Here is a 15,143-nt window from a genome sequence, read left to right as displayed (position 1 = left end):
TCAAAGATGTCTTGGAGTGTGTTGGATCACCTGTCATGTACCGCAGGCCTGATCCTGCAAAATCTCTTTAAGGAGCTCAGCTTACACCTGATTCTCTCTTAGCAATTTGCTGCAACCCTATAGAGCTCCCTCTCCAGGACGCTGAGGGAGAGAGAGCAGTTGAGGAAAGATAATTCAGAAAATGGGTGGGGTGCAAGTTCACTTTTCTAGAGGGGCTGAAGGAAGAATACAGGAAGCTTTCTCCCCATGTACCTGTTGAGATTCTCGGAATTCATTTGCCTTTTTCAGAGCTGAAAGCCTGAAATTCATGAGACCGATTCACAAATGCCTATTTCAGAACAAGGAGCAGTAGATCTCTTTCCGTACAGATAGTTAAAGTTGGAAGAGTTGCTGAAAATGCAGTAGACTCACAAATATCTAAAGTATGTTCTAAAAGAGTGACTGATGTTATATGGATTGTTTTACAAGAATGATACTTTCTTTTTTTAAGGTTTTGCTGGTACGCCAGGATATCTTTCCCCGGAGGTACTACGAAAAGATCCCTATGGAAAGCCAGTAGACATGTGGGCGTGTGGTAAGATCTTTTTAATTTCTGGGATTTTCTTTTTCTTCCTTTAAAAGCCTCCGTAAGCGAGCTTTTATATTTCATTGCTTTGCTCCTCCTAAAAACCTCTGCTAGATACTATTTTTTTTATAGACCCATTTTTTTACGGTATATAACTTTCCAAGACAGTTTACAATAAATCATTGCAATACAATTAAAATCATGTGGACGTGGGCTGGCATAAATTTGGAGGAGGGGAAGGAGAGACTTGAAGGACGTTGGTAGGCAGGAGAATAGAGCTGACCGCTTTCCTCCTTCCTGGGCTGGATCAAGAGGCATGGGGAGCTGCATTTGAACCCCATTCCTGCTCTAGGGGGAAAGGGCTGGTACCTTTATTCAGGGGGGATTTGGGTGGAGTAAAGAGATAGTGAAAGGAGAATATAAACAGCCCTTCCATCAGCAAACGGCTCTGATCTAAATATTAGCCCCATTTCGCATCAACATAGCTCCCGTCCAAATCTGCTTCAAAGTTTTGTTTGCTTTTTTTATAAGCTGGGTGATACAGTCGCAGAAAGCTGTGTCAGTTTCCTTGGAAAATATTTATTTGAGTCATTTTGACTTAGTTTAATGCTATTGTCACACCACAAAAACGGTCTTGTAGATGTGGAAAAGGTTCAGAAAAGGGCGAACAAAGTTGATCAAGGGGATGGAACGACTCCCCTGTGAGGAAAGGTTGCTGTTTCTGAGGCTTTTTATTTTAGAGGGAAGGTGTGCAAGAGACAGCATTATAGAAACCTATAGAATTATGTGTGGTAAGCAGAAAGTGAACAGAGACAGCGTTTTCTCCCTCTCGCAGTGCTAGAACTCCTGGGCATCCAATGAAGCTGAATGTTGGAAGATTCAGGACAAATAAAATAAAGTACAGTGATTAGTTCAAATATGGAACTTGCTGCCAGTGATTACTAACCAACTTGAATGTCTTTGAAAGAGGATTAGACCAGTGTTTCCCAACCTTGGGCCTCCAGGTGTTTTTGGACTACAACTCCCATCATCCCTAGCTAGCAAGACCAGTGGTCAGGGATGATGGGAATTGTAGTCTGAAAACAGCTGGAGGCCCAAGGTTGGAAAACACTGGATTAGACAAATTCATAGAGGATAAGGATTGCCATAACGGCTGTGCTCCGCCTCCAGTTTGGAATCAGTATGCTTCTGAATACCAGCTGCTGGAAAATGCAAGAGGAGAGAGAGAGAGAGCTTGGGTCCTGCTTATAGGTTTTGCTCGGGCATCTGATTGGCCACTGTGAGATGGTGGACCAGATGGGCCATTGGCCTGTTCCTGCGGGCTCTTCTTATATTCAACAACAACGATCTATATTACGGTCCAGAGACCCAACAAAACATTACAAATCAATACACAGTTCATACAGCCTACCTTCAGGTTAATCAAGCATTTTGTTTAGAATATAGGGCTCATTTGTTCTTGCAACCACCGATAAAAACTTTGCCACTGCCGACGTTCTAGCTTTTGTCCGGTCTTCCAGTAGGAACCTGACATAGTGAGCCTCTGATTTTCCCGGGAACGGCACCAGCAAGGGTAGTATCAGTTCAGCCCTGACCTGCTCATACTTCATGTGTCCTTATTGTCAACTTCCCCAGGTGTTATCCTCTACATTCTCTTGGTGGGATACCCTCCTTTTTGGGATGAAGATCAGCACAGACTCTACCAACAGATCAAGGCTGGAGCGTATGATGTAATACTTCAATTTCTTGTTTTCTGATGATAGCTCACTATAATATGATAATAGTGGGGATGACAGTGATGCAAAACGGCCAAGTATTAGCTTGTGATTCTAGCATCCAGTCATTCCTGCCTACCATTTTAATATACGAGCAACATTGCACAATTAACTGTTCAGGAACTTTAAAGAACTAACGTATGGGAAAAGCAGCTTTGATGTAACAAGAGAAACCACAAGATTGTATATCCCAGGTGTCCCCCCAACCTTTTTGAGTCCAGGAACACATACAGGGAACAGTCATTTGCACCACAGAATGCCTATTTCACTGAAGAAAAAATTGGAAGTTCTTATAACTGTCGTGCCCCCCCCCAACAAAACACCTATACGCCTACCCCAAAGCAAATAAAACACCAACAGAATAAATAGCCCACCCCACCCTCATACCAAGTGACCTCTTCACAACCAGACAAATCTCCCTAACGCCAACAAAGCTCAATTAAAAATAAAAATTGAGAGTGATGGTGGCCTTTGTGGGAGCCATATGGGGTATCTCTGGGTGTTGTCTTGTTCATATGAACAAAGGCTGATTTGATTTCTTTTGGAGGTAAAACAAGATGTACATTTTCAAAATAATAAATAACTGATGACATAAACAAGGGGTATGGAAGATTTGGTCTTCCTGGTGTTGCTGTACTGCAAATTCCCATGACCCACTGTAAGTGCTGGAGGTAGCTGATGGGAGCTGGAGTCCAAGAACATCTGATTTCTGTTCCCTGTCACAAACAAAACTGCCTCCATGTAGTTCTTAATTCCTTTTTAAATTGTCCCTGTCTCTATTACACACACCTATAACGGATGTTCCTCTCTATACAAACTCGCCCCTCCCCTTTCATTTTCTGGTGCTGCTTACATTTCCTCATTTCACTCTTCAGTTAGATTTGTCACAGATTCCCGCAGCTGTGATCTCTCTTGGTTCGCTTGCAAGTTTGCATATGTGTGCCTGGGACGGAGAATTGTGAAATGAGCCATGCAAGATACCAGCACCGCCTACAGTATATCCATCATACTTTCTCACAGCTCAGAATCCTTGAGTCTGGCAGCTGCAGAAGCGGCAGCCAAAAGACGTTTCAGAATTACGAGATGTTTTCCCCCCTCCTGTCAAGCTCATTCCTATGTGATGCCCATAGTGATGTGTTTTCAAATGGACAAATGTCTATTCTTCAGCATGATTATCCTTCTTGCTGACTCGGAGGACTCCTTTGTGCAAATTGCCTTTCATAATGTAATAGCCTGCTCTCAGGAGCACAGCCAGCAAACCTAACAGGTGTTTGTGCTTTCCCTGGTGATGTGGCTGCTTGTGGTGATCAACAAGCAAGAATTAGTGGCATTCAGAAGTGGGTTTCCCTTCCCACCTGTTTTAGGAGATTATGCTCACCTGTTCTCCCCAGCACATCCCTTCATATTGCTTGTTGTTGCTTTTTATTTAGATATTTTTAGGCTTTGCTGTGCCTCTTGGGGTCGTTTGCATTCTTTTTCTATAATAAAACAAACAGACATAACGTGTGTGTGTGTGTTTCAATTAATTTTCTGGGTCCACTCCCATTTTCTGCTTCTTTGATTTGATTCAACTTGCTTAGAAATCAGGGGATTTGAAGGCCCAGAAAGCATAGAATAACAGCCATTGAAATTCCTTTCAAATTCTCTGTGTCAAAGAATCTTGATTATGTGTGACATGGGTATGGTTTTTCCCCCAAGTTTCCTTCACCAGAATGGGACACGGTGACCCCAGAAGCCAAAGACCTCATCAACAAAATGCTGACAATCAATCCTGCCAAACGTATCAATGCATCAGAGGCCCTCAAACACCCCTGGATCTGTGTAAGTAGGATTCTACTAGCTGTCTTCTTTGTTCAGAGGGCAAAGTCCAAAACTTGTATGCCATGCCTTTCTATTCCACTTGCAGTAAAATATTTCATGATTTCCTTCCATGATTACCTGAAATCTCAGCTCAACAGTGAGCCAGAGTAATGATTAGATTGTTACATTAGCCCAGGGGAGATCTGGGTTCAAGCCCTCCTTCAGCCATGAAGTTCATGGTCTGATTGTCACCATCCCTCTTATTCAGCTAACCTCACAGGGTGGTTGTTGTAATAAAAATGTGATGGGGAAGAACTGAATACACCACTCTGAATTCTGTGGGAGGTAATTTGGATATTAGTATAATAAATAAATACATTTAGAAATCTGATAATTAGAATTGTTGCTGCCCAATGAGAATCATTTTTATATTAATAGCCAGGGCACCACAATTATAATTAGCATTTTCACCTTAAGGTGAATTATATTGTAATAATAGTCTGTAAATTCAAATAAGGTGTTGAGGGTATGTGTTTCTGGCTCACAGAACACCAGTTTCAATAACTGGAGTTTGGCAGTACCACGAATACTACAGTGGAGCACAAATACCTATCTCACCCTTATACAGTTAGCCCATATTAGCTCTTCCTCCTCACTAAAATGTTAGAGAGGTTGTGGAACATTAGGCTCTAATCAATGTATGTGGTGGACATTTGGGAAAGTGACTCAGTTCTGGGAGGAAGTATTTGTTGAAATAAAAGCAATTACTGGACAAAACATCTTTCAGTGTCCAGAGCTGTTGCTGCTCATTTTTTCCCCGAGGCAGATAACATGAACTTACATCTCAAACCTCTAATAAGTTCCCCTTTACTAGCAGGCAGGCTCATAATAATGAGTTGCTGAAAGAACTTAGAGGGTGCTGCTCTGACAAATTGGTACAATAAAGTATGGCAAATAGCACTTGTTGGAAAAATGGACTAATAAAATAAAATTGGCACAAGGTTTAAGGCACAAATGCTTTTTTCTGTAACTCACTGGTATGGCTTTAGTGTACATATGGCTAAAAAATGAACAGGGGACTCCCTTCACATTATAAAACCTTTTGGTTAAATTAAGCTGCTTACTGCTTTCTATACAAATGGTAATCTGGGATAAGAATTTAGTATGTTATTTTGCATATATTGCCTAAGCACCATCTTCTGGTGAACCCACAAGGACCCTGAGATTATAATCTGATGCCTTTATTTGTTTGCCTCTCCCATAAGAGGTCCGGAGGGTGGCAATACGAGAATGGGCATTTTCTGCGGTGGGGTTTAGGGTGGGATATGTTATTACTTAAGTGTACAATATTGTTATATCCTGTAAGAATCTACTAAAAGAAAAACCACAGTATATTATTGCATTGTAATATTGAAGAAAACTACAATGCAATGCAATACAAAAACCCCTCACAAATCCTTAACCTCACTTACCTGGGAGTCATTTCCATTGAATTCTATAGGACTTACTTCTGATTAAGCCTGGTTTAAATCCTGTTTAAATACAGTTCGTTATATTGAAGAGCCAACCACTTTCAATTAAACACTTCAGACTCTAAAGTTTAGATATGAGGACCTTGCACTGATATCTGATCATCTCAAAGGATTATTGTTGTTAAAGCAGGGCAATTGTGGGGTCGTTTTTGTTTTATTTAGTTGCAGAGCCAATCAAATGGTGGGAGGAGCCTTGTCATTTTCATCAAGGGCTCCAGAGTTGCCACTGGCATCTGGAAGTAGCTCCAGAAAACATTGTTCATGGAGATTGTTAATACTGAATAAATTTGCAAATCTGGTTGCATGCACCAAAACACTTCTCCCCCCCCCCTCTTTTTCTTCAGCAACGTTCTACTGTGGCTTCTATGATGCACAGACAGGAGACTGTAGACTGCCTGAAGAAATTCAATGCAAGAAGGAAACTTAAGGTAAGGAAGCAAGTTTCCCCCCAGACCTCCTGCTAGTTGAGAAACTGAAAGCATATAGTTAGTGTCTCTTAAAAGCAGCAGGTATTCATTAGCTGAGTGTCTGTATTCTCTATGGCTGCTTCTCCCTCTCTCATACATGACAGTAACGTTTCCCTAATATTGCACCTCTTTTCCCCTTGAGTTCTCTCCTACCACCAAACAGTATCTTGGAGGGGGGGTTGGAGGGGGGAAACATTTCAAAAACAAAAGCCCTCTCACAAATCAAGTTCTCAGTAAACGACAGACTGGGAATGTTTATACATACTAACTGCAAATGCATACTTCAGCTTGCAACATTTGACTTACCATCATTCTGATCCAGTACTTGCAGTATATTTGCTCCCCTCTGAACTGTCCAGGAATGTTCCATAGATCATTTCCAAACATTAAAGAAAACAGAGGACCTCCTGCTCATGCAGAGTTCCTCCCACTTCAGAGTCCTTGCAAAGATTTCAGTTAGTGACAGCACCTCTGTTCCATGAGTCCTGTTGTAGAATGAATGAGAGAGTGCCTGTTTGCACACCTCCACTCAACATTAATGATGATGCAGGGTTTTCTTTCAATAAAGTCTTAAGTGATTAACAAAAGATTTTAACTTCTCTTTTTAAAAGAGAAAAACGACCTACACATTTAGAAAATTGTATTATTCAGTATTATTATTATTATTTTAAAATTTTTTGGAGAGCATTACAAATAGTTTTGAACAGGCCTGTGTTCCCTGAGGCAATCTATCCTTTACACATTTTATGCGCCCTCTATTTATGCTTCAGGCAAGCAGCCAATACTGTATTGTTTCATTGAGATTTTAGCATGGGCTACAGTTCTGCCTGCCCATTTTGTAAAACTAAATTGCATCCTGGTCTTGGTTTTAATGTAGGAAATTGATTCCAGTATTTTGAACTGTTTTTATTGTCACTTTGATTATTTTGTGTGTGCGTGTGTGTGTGTGTGTGTGTGTGTGTAAGCTTTTGAGTTTATCTCATCAAGAAAGGCTGGGTATAAATTTTAAAATAAAGAAGCATGTTACATAGTCACATGGGCCATTTAAACCTTTCAAATGTAGGGAATTTTATCCAACAGCAGGCCTCTGTGAGTTTGAAATAAGAGAGAGATCCTTTTGCTTATCTTCAGAAATACTGTAGAGATTATTGACTTACTATGTTGAATGTCTTTTTAGGGTGCCATTTTGACAACTATGCTGGCTACAAGAAATTTCTCAGGTATGTTCAGTACACTGTGTGACACCATATTGCTAATTGCTGAGATGTGGTATATGTTCCTGTGGTACATCAAAATTCATTCATCTTTGCATGTGTTCAGATGCCATATTTGTTTAATACACATCTGTTTGTTTTGCATTGGCTAAGTAAGATTGGAGTGAGATGAAACTTCTTAAGTGGGCATCTTGTTAATTCCATCCTTCATCTCTGGTCATTTCTCACTGTCTTTCATTTTATAGTAGTTAGACATGGTTATTAGATCCGCTGGCATTGTTTACAACAACCTTCCCCGACCTGGTGCCCTCCACAAGTTTTGGGCTAGAGCTTCCAACATCTTTGACAGTTGGCCATGCCAGATGGGGCTAATGGGAGTTGTAGCCCAAAACATCTGGAGGGCATCAGATTCAAAACGATGACTTGAAACCATGAAGACTTTATACCATAACGAGTTCTCTTCTGTTTGGCATATAGCTATTCTGATCCCAAGTAGAAATGCTAGAGATACCTGGAAGTCCTTATTGAAACCTTTTCTGTCAAACGGCAGGTCAACTTGCATTTTGTTGATACTGGTCTACTTCATTTTTAGAGTTGTTGTTTTTTCGACATGCTTTTGGATGCTCCTTGGAGTCAATTCCCCTCATTTTTAAGGGCAGATTATGGCCGCATTTACATGTTTTGTTTTATAAGGACCTCCCTTTTGGCAGCCAATGCCGGTTGAGGAACCCAAAAATTATAACTTTAGAGATGGTTTGGAAAGTGAAAGTTGAAGACTTGCTGGTCCAGTTCAACCTTTCAAATAACTTTTCTACATGATATTCTCATACTAATTTGCAAAGACGTATATCACTTGAGGAGAATATAAAATGCAAAACCTAGATGATACATAGATAGAAACATAGATAGAATCTAGAGAGCAATCTCCATTATCTTATTACCAACAAAATATCTTGCCAGCATTTGTTGAATTTGCCACTGCAGACAGTGCCTGATTACCAAATAGGGAAAGTAGGCACCTATGGGCCCAATACCTTTGCCTCCGTAATATAATTTATTAATTTATGATTAGCCTATCACATTTTAAACTATGGCAGAACACTTGAGATATATGGTGTCAAATTTAACACCTACCACTTTCAGCTGAGCATCAAAGTGAAGAAGTTAAGACTTCTAGCTAAAACCAGGCTATAATAGCAAATTATTCAGGTTAGTGAAAACCCAAACAGATAGCAAGTAGCCCTCAAACTATCTTATTATGGATATAACAAGTACTGAACCAGGATGCAGTTGTGACAGAGTTAAGTACTTTACAAATTTAAAAGTGAATGGGAGAGTTTACACTGGTAATAGGAGAAATTAAAAGGCATTGCTCTTGTCAAGTACACAGCCCAGCCTCTCTGTTATACGCTAGGATAACAATAAACTACCAAGAACTGTGTTAATTTCCATGTAATAATCAAGTGCAAATGAACTGAGTATTCTTCAGGTCCAATTGTTGCCACAAAAGTTTTGATTTTGCAGCAAGAGGTGTTAACCTTACCTTTTTTTGGCTGTTCATGCCCACTGCTTGTGGGAAATGATAAAAATGGTAGTGTGGAATCTAATGAATGTTTTTATGAAACTGCCACACCCACCCATTTAACCTTAGTTCTAGTGGAAACATCAAACTAACTATCTTCTCAACAAAAATAGATTTAAAGATGTGTCTGGTCACCTGCAATGGTTGTTGTTCAGCATCCTATATCCACTGTAATTTTCTCTCCTTTTTTGTAACCGTCCCCAGAACAAAAAATAATTTTAATATATTACTCCATTCATCCATTCCTGAATTGACCCTGTTCTGTTCTTTCCGTTCTTCTTGAGTGGCACTTGTCTACTGTGGTTAATTTAAGAAAAGGTGCCATCCAGGGGAATCTAATTTTGATTTTTGTTGTTGCATCGCATGCCTTTTTGGGGAGTAAATTGTCCATAATGATGTATCTATAAAAGTGTTTTATTTATTTATTTCCTTTTTTTGTTGTTCTTCCTGTAATGTGGAATGTATGTTTCTTGTGAGGTAAGCCCCCTCGGGAGCTGAAAGGAATGTTTTTCTCTTCATTCTCCCAAACAATGTGCTGCCTGTCCCAAATCACTCTTGTTTTTTGGTTCGCTGTGTCTGGATGGAACTGGGTGTTATAGCAGTCCCGTGACGTTATCACGCTGTGAGTTTCCGGCCTTCTCTGCTCCATTTCATTGGCTGCTGCTTGTGGGGGCAAGGGAACTTTCAGTGGGTATGAAATCATGGCATACTTTGTAGTACTAGAAGTTACTGGGGAGAGAAAGAGAGAGGAGACACAAAGATGCTGTTTTTCACAACAGTCATATGACTCTAATAACATCCAGTTCCAGCCTCAATTCTGTTTCTTTGGGTTAGCTGATATATAAGTAGGACATTATTTAAATTCATGACCTTTTTACTATGAAAAATTGGCAAAAATGCAGGTCTTCTTTTTTGTTGTTCTCAATGGTTATTAGGGAATATACTTAATTGAAATTGGTCTGTTGTGAAACAAGTCTTTCATTGTAACTATCCTGTACAGGTTCAAATGAATGGTTACAATATGCTCAGTGTAAATCACCACTTTGTATATTTTGATACTGTAGCATCAAATATATCTCTTTTGGCCGAAATAATCCTGTGAGATAAGTTAAAACGAGAGTTAGTTTCCTAATTCAGATATCCATTTCCTAGTTTGCTAAACCATAGTTTAGTAACTGGGAATGAGCGTCAGAACTCCCCTTCCCTCCCTTGTCCCTTCCCTTCCTTGGCATGCCAATACCGTATAGCTTAAAACTACATCTTCCCATTATTTCTGGAACAATGTGATACTGTGCAGCATCAGGATATTTACCCACAGTTTGCACATGGTTTAAGATGGTGGTAGGTAAGCTGACATTAAACCACAGTTCCCCATTTTGGCTATAAAGGAGAACTGTGGTTAAAGCTAACCTGGATCTTCACACCAAGGAATGTGGGAGACAAGGGTGGAGCATGTTGTCCTGATGTTTCTTCCTGGTTGCTAAAGTGTGTTTTCGCTAGCTGGGAAATGTATATCTGAACTAAGCCAGTGACTGGTTCAAAGCCCAGCCCAGGGGCTTTTGTAGCTGAGATTAATTATGAACTTTTGGTTGGATATATTTTACTCACTGCCCCATAGTATTTATTACAGCAGAAGGGGTGAATTCCAAATTTATGGCTGTCATAGTTGTTCTCTTGATATACAATGAAATATAACCCAAAGAACTTTCAAAAGCCAATCCTACATGTGCTCATTACATCTAAGCCAATATGCCACAAGTTCACTAATCTTAGTTACTAGCAAAGTTGTCATTCTTTTCATTTGTGCTTTTATCCCTGAATTGTTTTTAATGTTTAAAAATGTGTGCTCCAGTTGTACTGATTGCTGCTGCAGCATAGTGCCACAAATGGCTGTGACATTTCAAGGATATTGCCTCATTGTTTGCAGCAGATATTTAGCCCTAATGGTTGACAGTTGGGTTGCTGCTTCATTCTCAGATAAAGGACTTATTCTTTAAATGTATGTTGTATCACTGTAATGGAATTGTAAATACGATAAATAAAGACCATGGCTTTCTGTATGTATGGGAAAGAGCTTGTGCAGCACATTATGCTCTGCTATTTCCCACATGAGGTAATGGGTGATGCAAGCAACATGTGTGTACGATTGTTCATTATTTTTTCCTCAAAAGGAAATTGATTGGAAAATGAACTTGCGGGTTGTTCACGAAGACTAGAGGTGGGGAACCTTAAATCTGGGTGCTGAATAGAGTCCTCCAAGCCTATGTAGCCCTTTTCCAGGCCAGCACCATCCCTAACTGACCCTTCTTCGCACCCTCTTTGAGTATTTCTGCCAGATTGGAATGAGGCCTTGAACTCTGATCATTCTTCTTTTCCCCTGGATGGAGGACAAATGGGAGTGTGTGAGTGTGTGTAGAAACTAGCCTACTCTGCAAAGGTAAAAAATTCATTGATTGATCTGCCCACATTTGCCTGTGGTCCACCCACCACTGATATGTGACCCCTGGAGCAGAGTGGTCCAACTTTTCATACCAAGTAGGCCACAAGAGCACTTTGACATGGAACCTGTGGGCTGCACACTGCCTTGTCACCTGGTGTGAAGGAGAGAGTGAGCCCAAAAGTTGATGCCTCCCCAGCCCTCCTTCTGCCTTCCCAAAGCCAGCTAAGCAAGGTGTCCTCCTTTGGGAAGGAAGCATAAGGCTCTGGCAGGGTCCTAGAGCCCTCCCACCTTGTCCCCACAGCTGGGAAAGCACAGACTAGGCTTTGGGAAGAAGGTTGGAGGACTCTAGGAACCTGTCAGAGCCCCCACACCTCCTTTCCAAAGCCCAGCACCTTGCTTACCAGGCTTTGGGAAGGCAGCGCAAGAACTGCAGGGAGGGGGCGACAAATGTTGCCAAGGGCCACCAAAAAGGCATTGAGGGCCACATGCTGAACTGCCCTGCCTGGAGGCAATGTGGCCCTCAGGCTGGGAAGAGTTCCCCACTCCTGATGGAGATCTATGTAGGTATAATACCCTACATAAGCATAGCAGATATTTCCTTGTGTATGCAGAGGTGTCCCCATCACCATGCACAGGACTCCATCTGGTAAGATGCCAAACAGATACTCAGTTTCCCTGTTTTCTATTTAGAGCACAGTAAAATATCTGCATGGGCAATTCTTTCACTTGTACCAAGATGGTTATATTTACATTTATAATATTGTGCAATTTCCTCAAAATATATTGTGAAAGATATAGTTCCAAATGCATTTATAATTTAGAAAATTGCTTCCATTGTGATTATCAACATCATACTTTCACACATGTGTATTATTCTGAACCACCTTAATTTAAAAGAAAGTGATGATATCTGTCTAAATATTGCAAAATTTTAATGGCAGTTGGGTTTAAATTCTTAATGATAATCTGACCCTAGTCTTTTCCACGCTGCTTCTATTGGGGCAAATTCCTTGTGTGCGCAAAGCCACAGTAAGATAGATGTGACAACCAAAGAAGAGGGAAATAAATGATATTGTGTATCTGCAGAGTATTCCTGCTTCTGGCTCTCTTACTAAAAAAACAAACTGCTGAGCACCATCCAGGAGAAATTGTTTACAATTTATAGCATGGCCATATGTATGAAAAATATATATGCTTAAATCAATGAAAAGTTTCATCGGATAATAGCTGAGGTTTCATTGAAGGCAGTGGGATTAAAATGTTTAGTCTTTTTAATTTCAGCTACAGTACGCTTTACAGGCAAATTGCTGGAAACAAATCAATGCACCAAACATTCTCTTTTTCTTTTAACTACACAAGGCCCCAGGTATGACACATGATATTAGTCCATCCTTGGAACCTGATGTTTTTTCTCAGATGCTCAGTACTGCAACTTGGATGCATTTTTCTTGGGCTTTTTCCAGTATTCTATCAAATATATTTATCCGTAGCATTGTTGTTCTTATAAACCCATCTACAATTAGTAAAGATTGGTTGGACCTAGGTGTTATGAGACAAATAGTTCAGTTGGTAGAGCGTGAGAAACTTAATTTCATGGTCGTGGGTTCAAACCCCACATTGGGCAAAAGATTCCTGCAATGCGGGGAGTTGGATTAAATTACCCTCGTTGTCCCTTCCAACTCTACAATTCTATGAACTAAAAATGTACCAGTCCTTTTTTTGTAACAAAGCATCTCAAAATAGTAGTAAATGGTCCACTTGTTTGCAGCACCTAGGCTTTAAGACTCACTGCACCTGTAACATGATAATCTGCTGGTCTTCCAGATACCTTTCACAGGTAGATGTTTCAGTGCATGTGTTTTAAACTGCTGAATGGCAGTGACAAACTGTTATTTCTCCTTCACCTCTATGCCAAAAAAAAATTCTTGGGATATAACGGTTTTGTCTTCCAGAGAGGTTGTTACCTGTTCCAGGTCTGCATGAATGATCTAGAGATCTAATAGTCAATATTACAATGTGGAGGTTTTAATGCTCTACACTCAGCAATAAAAATCTTACTGGTATTATAGGCATCTATACTTAACAATTTGAAAGCACATCAAAGTGCAGGTAGATAAATAGGTACCGCTCCGGCGGGAAGGTAAATGGCATTTCCATGCACTGCTCTGGTTTCGCCAGAAGCGGCTTAGTCGTGCTGGCCACATGACCTGGAAAAACTGTCTGCGGACAAACGTCGGCTCCCTTGGCCAGTAAAGCGAGATGAGCACCGCAACCCCAGAGTCATTTGCGACTGGACTTAACTGTCAGGAGTCCTTTACCTTTTTATACTTAATATGTTGTTGTTGTTTAGTCATTTAGTCATGGCCGACTCTTTGTGACCCCATGGACCAGAGCACGCCAGGCACTCCTGTCTTCCACTGCCTCCCGCAGTTTGGTCAAACTCATGTTGGTAGCTTCGAGAACACTGTCCAACCATCTCGTCCTCTGTCGTCCCCTTCTCCTTGTGCCCTCCATCTTTCCCAACACCAGGGTCTTTTCCAGGGAGTCTTCTCTTCTCACGAGGTGGCCAAAGTATTGGAGTCTCAGCTTCAGGATCTGTCCTTCCAGTGAGCACTCAGGGCTGATTTCCTTCAGAATGGATAGGTTTGATCTTCTTGCAGTCCATGGGACTCTCAAGAGTCTCCTCCAGCACCATAATTCAAAAGCATCAATTCTTCGGCTTCTTTATGGTCCAGCTCTCACTTCCATACATCACTACTTAATATAGATACAAGCAAATATTTAAAACAAAGACAACTGCAAGGCAGAATATAAAAATGGTATGGTAAGATGTTTTAAATGTGATGATAAATGCAAAGGGTAGAAGGGAAAAAATACACCCAATTTGTTCATTTGTTTTGTTTCATTGATTTTGAATTACATTGGCTGACATTGTTTATTTCCTTTCAATTTATAGCAGCCAAGAGTTTACTGAAGAAACCTGATGGAGTGAAGGTAGGCTACAAATACTGAGGTCATCTAACGATACGTCTCATTTACTTTTCATTACCATGTGACTTTCGAAATTCTCTTTACTTTGGCACCGAAATAACTGGTCCTCTTCCTTTAGGGTTTGCTTTTTAAGAAAAAGAAAATATATATGCTTGAATAAACTTAAGTCACTGCTTTGCAGCTGATCATGGACCGGCCATTTGGGAAGGCAGCCTCCATGTGTCCTTGGCATTCCATTTGTCAGAAGGTTATACCTCAGGGGTTGGCAGCCCTTGAGCTGGGTTCTGCCAGCAGTAGCTGGTGTGCTTTGGCGGAAGTCAGTGCGTAAGTTTACACCGAATAAAAGATGTCCGTAAGAAGCAGAACAATCTTGCAGTTTTCCTGTGTGATTTAGAGTTTCTAAACTTGGGTGACCTCACAATTCCATGATAGGACAGAAGCTCTGTAAATTAAAGATTCTGGGTAAATACTTTGCAAAATAGCCAAGGAAGAGCTGGAGGGGGGTGGGGAGGGAATATTTCTTCTTCCCAGAAGGACTTGTAAACACAAGATAAAGCAATCCAGCTAATATTAGAAAATGTAACTTCCATTTCTCCTATTTTGCAAGTTTTCATTGAAATATGTATTTGACCTCAGCTTTTATCTTTGCAACTTTTTCTTGAAGTTTGTTACTTACCTTGAAATATCTAATTCACTGTATATTTCTCTTGGACTCATTACATGTATACCCTTTCATAATTCACTTAAAGGCACCCTAATCACTTAGGTCCAACTTAT

General features: G+C 40.5%; 1 protein-coding gene across 13 annotated transcripts in view; it reads left to right on the top strand.

The window, feature by feature from the left end:
- CAMK2D (calcium/calmodulin dependent protein kinase II delta) overlaps nucleotides 1-15,143 on the top strand; it is a 153,261-nt gene that overhangs the window by 101,502 nt on the left and 36,616 nt on the right. For all 13 annotated transcript variants that reach the window (XM_081925084.1, XM_081925085.1, XM_081925087.1 and 10 more), the window contains 6 exons: nucleotides 491-574; nucleotides 2,201-2,295; nucleotides 4,039-4,161; nucleotides 6,017-6,100; nucleotides 7,317-7,359; nucleotides 14,332-14,369. In XM_081925084.1, the coding sequence (XP_081781210.1) occupies nucleotides 491-574; nucleotides 2,201-2,295; nucleotides 4,039-4,161; nucleotides 6,017-6,100; nucleotides 7,317-7,359; nucleotides 14,332-14,369 (467 nt within the window). The remainder of the gene's footprint in view (nucleotides 1-490; nucleotides 575-2,200; nucleotides 2,296-4,038; nucleotides 4,162-6,016; nucleotides 6,101-7,316; nucleotides 7,360-14,331; nucleotides 14,370-15,143) is intronic.

The sequence above is a fragment of the Podarcis melisellensis genome (genome assembly GCF_964234715.1).
Source record: "Podarcis melisellensis genome assembly, chromosome: 9".
Taxonomy (NCBI): Eukaryota; Metazoa; Chordata; class Lepidosauria; order Squamata; family Lacertidae; genus Podarcis; species Podarcis melisellensis.
The sequence above is the reverse complement of the archived record's forward strand: the minus strand, read 5'-3'. Positions and strand labels throughout refer to the sequence as shown.